Genomic DNA, 11084 nt, shown 5'->3' with positions numbered 1-11084 from the left:
ATATGTCACTAACATTTTCTCTGTGTGAACTTATGATCCAGGCAGTGGTGCTGACATAGTTAGGTTGGGCTGCCAGCTTACAGTCGTTGAAACTCTGACTCTCACACACCAATGACACCAGTTGATATCTTCTGAGTCCGGAAGTCAAGCTAGAGGCCCCTCCGAGACCGTGACAAGCACACTAACATGTCCTCCTCCCCTGTTATTTCTGCACCTCCTCCAGTTGGAGTCTCTAGTCCCGTTCATTTCGAGAAAGTGTTGGGGGTGCCTGCTGATATTTTCGCCAAGCAATCTATCCAGGATCATGATGATGCTCCTCATGTCACCAAGCGCCCTTACTATGACAATGATCATAGTCGGATAATGGGCCCCATAAACCCCAATCAATCATCATTTGAAGAATCTTGTAGTGGTGGCCAACGCTGTGCTACCCAATCACTTCCAAAGGGCCTCCCCCCGTAACACGCCATATGTCGTCTTATGCAAAGCGCGCTAGCCTCAAATTCAGGCCCTATCAACTAGGAGGGCATGTCCCTACTGCTCTGGAACACCGTTTCATGACGAAGAATCTTCTGAAGTGCAACGAGGTTGATCTTAGCCTGGTAGATGTTCATCAGGTATTCAAGCATGATCTACTAGTCACAGGTCATGTCACATTGACAAGCATTGTACCAGGGCAAAGAGATCTTCAAAGAAAGCATGAAGGCTATGCCTGATGACACTGTCTATACAGCTGTCATCGCAAAGCGAAGCTGACGTCGAAAGCAAGCGTTTACGGGCTCTCGCCGCAGCTTGGGAGCTCGAATCAGCCGAGAAACACGCAGTACTTCTTCAAGCCATTTTCAAGAATTATGCTAAACAATATGCTGAAAGCATGATAGAGGCTTCCTATTTCGAAAGGGTTTTAGTCAAACGTTCCTTGCAGCAGCTTGAAGATGACGCAGACTTCACTGTGACTATGTACAGTCATGATTTCGCTGCCTATCAAGTTGCAGACTTGCAACTTGATTATCTGGAGGAGATATGTGCTGAGCGGAAGTTGCCTCTGGAGGACGATGACTCGGAAGATGCTGAAGATCACTTGAAAGCGTGCGTGGACAGCATACTTGCAGAGTCAAAGATGGAAAATACCAGTACCGTGACCTCGGGCCATCCGAGTCGAAGGTAGGGTGATTTGTCATATCTTTTACAAATACTGATTGCGTTGCACACAGCGCACTTTAATAATATCAATATCAACAATGATCAATTTGTAGTGCTACTGTCACTAGTATTCCGACATGATACGTATAACGCGACTTTCCCCAGCTGGTACTACAAAGGAGATTTGGACTACTACTAGTAGTTAACGTTGACTACTAAGCACCATTACCGTGGTATTGACCAGGATGTCAAGTACCAGTGTTTCTTGAGCATGTACTAAAGAACCGTGACTGTATGAACGATGATGTACTAGTAGTTCAAGTCAGTGAACCTCGGATGAGTACTCTGAGTCTTCGATATTGTCACTATGATGTTTATGTTAGGTGACTGCAGCCGCATGACCTTGCTCCGCACAAAATAACCCACGTGTTTCAAACCGTTACTGTCAACCTACCAAAGTCTGCAGAGAGCGGCATACTTCAGCGCCCACTGCTAAAAGTACAGGTCGTCGTCAACATCAGCCACATCATCGACGACTCCCTGGGTAGCTTTCAGACCTCAAGCCTGAGATAACTTCAATTCACAGCCTGCGCCAGATGCTCTTCTCTTCATATGATGATTGCCTTTGCTTATCGTGCTTTCCACTTTACTTTTCATTCTCCTCATATTTCTAGTATTTTTTATATCATTCATTCGAAGACGACACGGTATCGTCTTGCGAGACAGTGATGGACCTACCGACATGAGTCGAGAGGAGCTTATAGACGGGGAAGGAGGCTTTGAAGGCGTGGAGTCTCGCTGGCTCGAGAGTGTTTCTGAAAATGTTCGACATTATCACATTATCTCAATTCCTTTCTATCCAGGAGAAGGGTGTCTCAGCATGGTCCTTTGAGCCAGACTACGAAACTATTAATTCACCTTTGGTTCATGCTTGCATGGAAATCACTTTCCTTCCCGATCCTGCATCCGCCTCGCGCGTGCAGTCAAATTTACCCCTACCCAAATTGAACGAGGTCTACTATTGGGAAATCAAGATGTTTGATCTTCCCGAAACTACTACAGTTGCCGTTGGACTGGCCACCAAACCCTACCCACCTTTCCGACTTCCAGGTTTAAACCCTTTCTCCGTCGCTTACCACTCCAACGGTGGCAAGTGTTACAATTATCCCTTCACTGCATCACCATTCGGTCCTCTACTCAAAGGGGATGTTCCTGGCATTGATTATTGTCCTCGCCCAAAAACCTCTGAACTCTACAATGAATTCTACTCATCCTCCCGTACTAGTCGTAAGTGAACCGCATATTAATGGATGGTTGCCCCTCAGCTTAGTTCCTCTTTCTTAGGTAGGCACTGGGCCAGCAGGTCTGGTAGTAGCGTTAACGCTCCTCCTGAACGGTATACCAGTTCGTATCATTGACAAAGACCCTAACCCTCGAATCGGACAGCGTGGTCCTGGAATCTGGGTGTGTCATGCCAATACTTCTCTAATTTCCTATAGTCTCATTTAATACATAATCCAGCCACGCTCCTTCGAACTCTTCAACTTCCTGAATGTCCCAGAAGTCAACTAAACCCGTCCTCACAATCCGTTCCTACAAGCACGGGACAATGGAATTTGCGACAGAATCTTTGGTGACCTGGCATGTGGAACCTACCCCTACGATACCATTCGTGCGTACTATACAGAACCATCTCTCGAGCAGTCATGCTGATGATTTGCTCCTATTGTAGCACATTCCAAAGCTGATAGGTCAGCAACTCCTAGATGTGATTCTGCGACGTCACCTAGAGAAATTTTCGTGCTCTGTCGAGATGGGCACAGAACTGCGTTCGTTCGAGCAGTCTGGTGAAGGTATCACGACTGTTCTAGCAAAGAACGGCATATTGGAGACTTTCGATACCAAGTGGATGGTCGGCGCTGATGGTGCTAAAGGTGAGTTGCGATCAAATTCGAATGCTGGAGGATAAGTCTGAGTTATGGTTTGCAGGCGTCGTGCGCATACAGCTTGGGCTTACATTCTTGGGCGAGACTAGAGATGATATCCGAATGGTCATGGGAGATATTCGTTTACATGGTGTTGGTCTTGACAGAGCGGTGCGTCCAACTTCTACTTGCTCCATGAAGGAGTGCTCCTGATACGGTCTTGAAAGTATTGGCACCGGTTTGGGACCATTAAGCGAGGGTATGTTCGGTTTCTGCTCTTGCCAGCGAGGCTTGTATGTTGACAATGTACAGCGTCACATTACGTTCAACAGATGAAATTGGCAAAGATGGCTGGCAATTTGTCATCGCTGATAATGATCTAGACCTCTCATGTTCAACTCCCTCACAGACGAGATTGGTGTACCTGCTGTGCTTTGGAGTACGTCGTTGATTGATCAATGTGTGCTAGCAACTCAATTTTTTTTCCTGCAGTTTTCTTCGGCTATTCAATTCTTGGTACTGGTACTGTACTGAAAACCATAGTTTCATTCTGCGACAGTGACTGACAAGTTCATTTGCAGCTCGTGCTTCCCTTTTACCTGAGGTCGCTGGTCGGGACCCGATGTGATCCTCGAAGAGGAGCTGACGGAGCAGCAGTAAGTGCAACGTGATTGATTATTCCTCTTGGACAGCCGTTCAGCGCACTCCTACTGGCGCAGTATGGCGAAGAATACATGAGGATAGCATCTGATGATGATATCATTGCACAAGTCCGACGTATGATGGACATGTCAGGACCCTTCAGATATTGTAGCTGTATCATTTTTGGAAGCTCTTATTAGTCTTCTTTCCTTCATTTGTTTACGGTGTCTGTTGTGAGCTCTTCCACATGGATGAATCGACGAAAATTTTAATGCGAGACACTGATTGTGACATGTCTCAGCGTTATGGAGAACTGGCGCGGGCAATGCCCGACTTGGAAATATCCGAGTCAATGTCCGACTTCAAATCAAACTATAGTTTTTTTTTCGTTGGTGACAACTTAGTACCTGCCTATGGGTGTTTGACTCGGAGTCCGTCTTCATCATAGTTCCATCACTGGCACGGTCACGGTTGTAGTGGAATGCGTCTATCTCGATCACCTTGGGTTCTGTTCATTATCTTTATTCTCTCAATGGTCACGGTGTCATGCGGTGCCTCACGTTGCTCTTGGGAGAAGGACACAGACTTTCGCGGACTTAGTAGACATCGTTCTGCATGCAAACATTACCAGAAGGCCAGCGTGTTAGCCTCGCAGAAAAGGAGGGACCGGGCAAATGAGTCGATCAAAGTATTGCAAAGGCTCACTACAGCTACTACTCCCGTATGTCTCGAAGCCATGATCACTCTACCGAATCCGAGTCTGGGTTCAACCCTTGAGTCGGACTCAATTCTCATAACTTGAAATCGGCTGATTATTATGATAACCCGCAGCTACGACCAATCGTATTTACAATGACGAATCGCTCGAAACCTATAGCTAGATGCGGACCCAGGACATTCTGCACATCATCCCAAGTTGAGTCCGGTATCAACTCAAAGGCTAGTGACAGCACCCCTCATACCACTGTGTCTCAACTTCTGTATTCTAGGAATTGGATACTTTCGATGTTGCAATGTCAACGGAAGATGCTTGTGATATCACTGCGGTGCCTGAGCATGGCCAGAATGATCTAGGTGTGCATTCGTGCAGAATCCTGGACCTATGACATACTAACGGTTGCTTCACTCAGTGGATCATCAGCGGACTCTGGTCAACATCCTTCTCAACGCACGTCTAGGCCAGCCCTGAGAAATTTTGTCGATATTCTGCCTGCCGATGAAGATATCAACCTTTCAGATTCCCCTGGGGATTATCCGTCTCGTGTGACCGAAACTCACAATTCACCGCCCCGCAGAATTCTACGAGTCTTATTGACGCTGCGTGATTCTCTTCAAACAGCATTCAACGTTATCGGACTTTGTCGACAATATCCTAGGTGCCCCTCATTCGAACCCGATAATTACGTCCCATCTACACTGCTAGCTGATTCCTGTCCAATGACTATTGGCACAGATATTCAAGGGCCCGATTCATCTTCTAGAGTCTCTGTACCACCTCATCCTTTTTCCAATATGACAGTCTATCGTCTGATGACATGGATGAATTCCGGCAGTCATCAAAAATCCGAGGCCGAAATCACGCGTCTTGTTAAAGATGTTATTCAAGCGAGAGACTTCAACCCCAAGGACCTGGATGGATTTTCGGTAAAGAGAAGTCTGCGTGCATTGGATAATAATGGAAAAAAGGGGCCTGTTATTTTTCCAGATGACTGGTTAGAGAAGGACGTCGCGCTTGACATACCTTCCAAATCAAAAGACGACCAGGCCAGATCATTAAACATTTCGGGATTTCACTACCGGCCGCTTATATCAGTGATCTGTTCCGCGTTCGCTGACATTCAAGCCAGCGCGTTCCATCTTTTCCCCTTCAAGCGTCTATGGAAGGATCCGCTGGACGGTCATCAAGAACGTGTATTTGATGAGCTATATACCTCCGACTCCTGGTTAGAAGCTCAGGAAGACCTGTATAAACAGCCGAAAGAACCTGGCTGCTCACTCGAACGCGTTATCGCTGGACTGATGTTTTTTTCGGACGCAACTCATTTAGCCACCTTCGGAACGGCCAAGGCTTGGCCTCTTTATCTGTATTTCGGAAATTTAACTAAGTATGCACGCTCGGCACCCAAATCTGGTGCATGCCATCTTGTGGGATTCTTACCTTCTGTAGGTCATCTGCCTTCCGTACTGTATATCTCTCTCACAGTAGATTTTTTAGCTTCCGGATAATATAAAGGATGTCTTCAGCAGCTTGCCGCGTATATCAAAAAGCGGCATGGCAGCCCTTCATGCGCATTGTTGGCGAGATCTATTCCATGCGTGTTGGAAACATCTGTTAGACGCAGAATTCCTTCATGCATACCGTCACGGAATCGTGCTCCGGTGTCCAGATGGAATATTTAGAAGGGTATTTCCGCGCATATTTACTTACTCGGCTGATTATCCGGAAAAGTACACATTTTCGTCTCGTTTTCGTTGAAGTACTGATCAATATCTTAGGGTTCTTATAGCGACAATCAAGGATATGGGTGCTTGCCCATGTCCGTGCTGTCTCATGCCGAAAGTCTCGTTCGATTTCCTTGGTTTGTGGAAAGACATGCAAGATCGCGTCACTACCCTCAGGACCTACTGTTTGGAAAGGATAATTCAGGCCCGCGGATTCATCTATGGAGGAAATACTGTGAATGGGTCTAAGGTGCAGGCGACTGTTGGAGGAGGCTCGTGGGTGCCGACTGTAGTGAGTGCCTTGCAAATCATTCCCCTTATGATCAGTACCTACTTTGAAACTAGAACGCATTTGTAGAAAGGCTTGCACCACTCGGATTCGACGCTTTCCGCATGCTTGTGGTCGATTTTATGCATGAATGCGAGTTAGGTACATGGAAGGTGCTGTTTACGCACCTCATCCGTCTACTTTACGCGCTCCCCGGCGGTGATCGCCTAGTTGCAAGTCTTGACTATAGGTTTGTCACACTATTCTCTTTACTGAATTGAAAATAATCGCCTTCAACACAGATTTCGCCACATCCCATCGTATGGTAACGGTGTCATCAGGAAATTTTCGGATAACACCTCGGAAATGAAACGCCTCGCAGCACGGGACTTTGAGGACATTCTGCAGGTACGTATTGGTGGCTCAGTCGATGTTGTGTGTTAGTGACATTCTATCTCAGTGTGCGATGCCAGTCTTCGAGGGGCTTTTTCCAGCAGAGCATGATGCTATTGTACAATTACTTTTATACAGATTTGCTCAATGGCACGCTCTCGCCAAACTAAGGATGCATTCTGACGCGACTCTGTCAGTACTCGAGAGGACATTCCAGAGGCTGTCCCGTCAGTTGCGTAAGTTCCGGGATTTCACATGTGCTGCTTTCTCTACCGTGGAGCTACCGAAAGAAAGGGCTGCATGCGAAGGCTCAAGTTCTGACAACGCGGGTGCTGGAAGTGGCGGCAGAAAGGTCAAAAAATTTAATTTGAACACTTACAAATTTCACGCCATGGGGGATTATCTGCGATCGATCCGGCTCTTTGGAACGATCGACTCCTTTACATCGCAAATTGTATGTGCATCTCCGAGTCTGACACAACGTCCCATCTCATTTTGATGTCTGTCCAGGGAGAGTTAGCGCATCGAGCACTGAAAGCATTCTATCCCTTGACCAATAAATTAGATACCCCGGCTGAACTCGCTAAGCACGAGCGCCGTCGACGAATCCTTCGGCGAGTGGCAGAAGCAGAACGTAGTCCATGTGCTTTGGAACAGCAACCAGTCAACTTGCCTGCAGGGATCAACATGAAGGATCATCACTATATACCGATGCTAAGCCGCAACAATCCCATAGATATATTTCATTTTCTTCGAGATCATGACAATGATCCAGCTGTAGCAGTATGTGTTACTTTCCTCACCGTTCTCCTAACTCACGATATTATACAGGTGTTCATACCAGAACTCAAAGACCACGTACTGTACCGACTTCGAAACTTAGACGTCACCTATTGTGACCATACCTTCTCCGACGATGAACATAATTCAGTTATCATCTCAGACAATAGGCTATACTCCGTCCAAACGATGCAGGTATGTCACACAGATCTCAAGTTTTGCTAGCATTGTAATACTTTAATTGATAGGTTCATTACACGACTTATGATATTCGGCGAGAGTATGATACCGTCAATATTCGGACACACCCCAATGTTATGGTTTTATCTGGGGAAACAAGGCCCCGACATCCATACTGGTATGCCCACGTTCTGGGCATCTACCACATGGATGTGTGGCTCAATAGCGAAGGTCCGATCAAAAGGCGTCAAATTGAGCTTCTTTATGTCAGATGGTTGGCGCCATTGACCAACCACCCGTCAGGGATGAGCTGTGCTCGACTTCCGAAGATCGCTTTCGTCGAAGAGTCTGACCGCGACGCATTTGGGTTTCTCGACCCCGGTCAAGTCATCCGAAGTGCCCATTTGATTCCAGCTTTTTCTTCTAATCGCGGAACTACATCCCTTTGCTATGGAAAGTCCTTCGGACGTCAATTTGGTGAATTGGATGACTGGGAGGGATACTATGTTGGCATGTAAGTGTAATAATTCATCTCGTTGTCCTTACTCAACTGTTGATGATCACTCAGATTCGTCGACCGAGACATGTTCGTGCGATACACGCACTATGGAATTGGACATCCTACTGTCCTACGGGAGATCACAAGAGACTGTGCCAAAGTGGAGCTCGCGGATACCCCGGAATCAGAGGAGGATAATGACGATGACGACTTGGAGAGTGAAATTCAACCCGAGGGCGATGATGGAGGGGAGGAAGAAGGTTATGACAGCGAAGAAGAAGACGAAGACATGGACGCACAGGAGAATGACGGAGAGATGGAAGACGGTGAAGACGAGAACGAGAACGGGAATGAGTATGAGTATGAGTATGAGGAAGACCGTGACAGCCTATCTTTCTGACTCATTCAGCCTGTAGCTCAGCCTTACTAGCAGTACTTGAATGTCTAAGTCTATTGACCGATATTGCCCATATCGAGTCACAACTTCGAGTCGAATGTATATCGTGGCCTGAGTGTAACTAACCAATCATCATATTGTCTCAAGTGCATCATGATGCCGCTGACTCGCGAGATCAACACTTGATAATGGAGGAAAATAACAATCAACACTGCCGGGAGTACAATACATACTGCGATGGTGACAGGTCGCAATTTTGTTAGGAATTGTAGTGCTATTCTAGATGAGTTGACAAACGCAAAAGGCTCTTCCTATGGGAAGATGTTAAATAGTAGTTTGATCCAATGTATAGACGGCGGAAAAGGAGAGTCACGAAACAGGTTGAGAGGTGTGCGCTGTCATCCCTTGTTAATCTTCACGGCCACAAGTCAGGACATTGTTACAAAATCTAGTGCTATTCTAGATTAGTTGACAAGTGCCAAAGGTACTTCCCACGAGAATGTCGTGGATGAAGTTGTAGTGTAAAGCGGAAGTAAGGCAAAATGACAATGGCCAAAATATTTGGCGTAAGTAGGCTTATCACCCTGGTCAGCTGCAATGGAGGAACATCATAACCTTGTTGTGCACTGCTCATCTTACTCTAGATCTCCGGGCTATATAGCGGCAAATCAGATTTCTTATGGTATACATGAAAATATTTAGCAGCGGCAGAGTTCTACCCCTCTACAATTCGCACGGGTACAATATCAAGGACTCATCGGTTTACTGATGGCAGTGTCATCATTTGATATCATCCATGCAGTCGGCATCGCTGCCCTTCGAGGTTCACTCTTCAAAACTTCTCTCTGCAGGTTCGCATCCTGCTTTCATTCGATGCTCGTCGTTGATTTCAATTTTCTCCCAGGGAAATTGATATTATTTTCCTTCGCAGTACCATCACCTGATGTCATTTTTGCTTCGCAAATGACAGGAAAAACAGCAGGTGGTGACGCTACGTTTCGCAGGGTCGTTTTTCAAAATTTCACATTGGGTTTGTATATTTGATTGGTTGGATGCTCGTTATTGACATTCTCGCAGAAGCATCAGATATTCCTATTCATTTCCCTTCAACAATACCTGAAATCGGAATTGTAGCATTACTGCCAGATTTGTACGGCTCTATGTCTTCCGAGGACTCAATCAGGTGACGGCGTTGTGTTTCGAACAAGAGCTGGACGCGTTCACTAGCACTCTCTAGGATCTAGGTTCGTGCCTTACCTTGGTTAGATGGCAATACAGGTAATGACCACGTATTTTTGACAGTCCTTTACTTCCTCACCAGCACCCACCACAGCCAAACAAGCATCATCTGTCCACTTGTACTCGTCACCGATCCACGCGGTACCCCCAATTGGTGTCACCAATGACAGAGCTCATTTCAGCAGCACCTAATATCGGGCGTTGATCGGAGTTGCATTGTCATCACCTGTGAACAGCAGCTGGAAGCCGTCCAAGAGATCTTCCCAGGTGGCGACACCGCATTTTGAGTAGATCGTAGTATTTCTCCTTCACTAGTTCTCTAGGTTTGCGTCTTGGTTTTACGATACGATATAACACTGAACCATTTCACCCTTCCCAGCACAGGAGATTTATTTTATTCAAGGTTCGCTGAGATTGTCAGACCATCTGGAATTCGACTCGTTGCAGGCCCACGAAGTACTCCCGATATCCAGCCTGCGCAAATTGATCTTTGGGCAGACTCGATATCGGGTGTTCATCAGGTCGCAGCGTGATCACCTGCGAGGTGCATTCTAGAGATCCTCACAGGTAGCGTCATTCCCTTACACACTTACCAAACCTTCACTCTCCCCGTGATGCCCCCCAATCTGACCGGAGTCGCAGCGTCATCACCTACAGAGGCTTGTTCAGAGTCCAAGAGATCTTCGCAGGTGGTAGCGTTGCAGTTCGAGTATACCGCAAAGTTGATCTTCACTAGCACTCTCTAGGTTCGGATTGTCTAGCTTGAATAATACAATATGCGTGCTGACCACGTATCCTGAACAGTCCCGCCATCCATTTCACTCCTCTCAGCGCAGGAGAAAGACAACATTACTGCCATAGCGGACAAATGTCCATCAGTCCGTTACAGATCCACGTTCACATAGTGATCTTGTCTGCAGTGCTAAACACCCGATCTTTTGTAAAACGATATGACACACAGTTTACTTGCATTGAGAGCAAACATGACCGAGAGGTTCCACTAACTGCCTCAGATATCACAACAACACACCCAGCACTCATTGCCACAATCGAAAGGCCAGCACCCTTCCAGGCATTTCGGAGGTGATCCCGGGATGCAAAACGCCGGGCCTGGGCACTCCGCGCTTTCAGAAGGAGGTACTGCTGACCTCACCCTACTGGGACTGGAAGCGGCGG

The 11084-nt window shown here is 46.8% G+C and overlaps 2 protein-coding genes across 2 annotated transcripts; both read left to right on the top strand.

Moving 5' to 3' along the window:
• Window positions 1-186: 186 nt before the first annotated feature.
• Window positions 187-8672, top strand: F5891DRAFT_1280580 (uncharacterized protein; the record flags this gene model as incomplete). Its single annotated transcript, XM_041370425.1, has 26 exons — window positions 187-458; window positions 509-617; window positions 676-723; window positions 770-1089; window positions 1843-1966; window positions 2007-2430; window positions 2492-2607; window positions 2705-2815; window positions 2876-3077; window positions 3133-3239; window positions 3296-3327; window positions 3452-3507; window positions 3561-3595; window positions 3650-3724; window positions 3761-3838; window positions 4700-4784; window positions 4852-5873; window positions 5926-6158; window positions 6207-6444; window positions 6498-6670; window positions 6723-6828; window positions 6881-7267; window positions 7324-7596; window positions 7645-7788; window positions 7842-8287; window positions 8342-8672. The coding sequence occupies 26 exons, from the start codon at window positions 187-189 to the stop codon at window positions 8670-8672; spliced, it is 5547 nt and encodes a 1848-aa protein (XP_041222127.1).
• Window positions 8673-9434: 762 nt separating this feature from the next.
• On the top strand, window positions 9435-10206 carry F5891DRAFT_1280579 (uncharacterized protein). Its single transcript, XM_041370424.1, has 4 exons — window positions 9435-9520; window positions 9574-9699; window positions 9747-9913; window positions 9972-10206. The coding sequence occupies exons 1-3, from the start codon at window positions 9466-9468 to the stop codon at window positions 9854-9856; spliced, it is 291 nt and encodes a 96-aa protein (XP_041222126.1). The 5' UTR covers window positions 9435-9465; the 3' UTR covers window positions 9857-9913; window positions 9972-10206.
• The last annotated feature ends 878 nt before the right edge of the window (window positions 10207-11084 follow it).

This window comes from Suillus fuscotomentosus (genome assembly GCF_016647785.1).
Source record: "Suillus fuscotomentosus strain FC203 chromosome Unknown F5891scaffold_54, whole genome shotgun sequence".
Classification (NCBI taxonomy): domain Eukaryota; kingdom Fungi; phylum Basidiomycota; class Agaricomycetes; order Boletales; family Suillaceae; genus Suillus; species Suillus fuscotomentosus.
The sequence above is the reverse complement of the archived record's forward strand: the minus strand, read 5'-3'. Positions and strand labels throughout refer to the sequence as shown.

Bases quoted from the DNA above. Each gene is read 5' to 3' on its own strand.
- F5891DRAFT_1280579 (XM_041370424.1), top strand. From the start codon at position 9,466: ATGCAGTCGGCATCGCTGCCCTTCGAGGTTCACTCTTCAAAACTTCTC. The intron at 9,521-9,573 runs GTTCGCATCCTG...ATTTTCTCCCAG, and splicing joins TTCAAAACTTCTCTCTGCAG to GGAAATTGATATTATTTTCC. The intron at 9,700-9,746 runs GTTTGTATATTT...ACATTCTCGCAG, and splicing joins TTTTCAAAATTTCACATTGG to AAGCATCAGATATTCCTATT.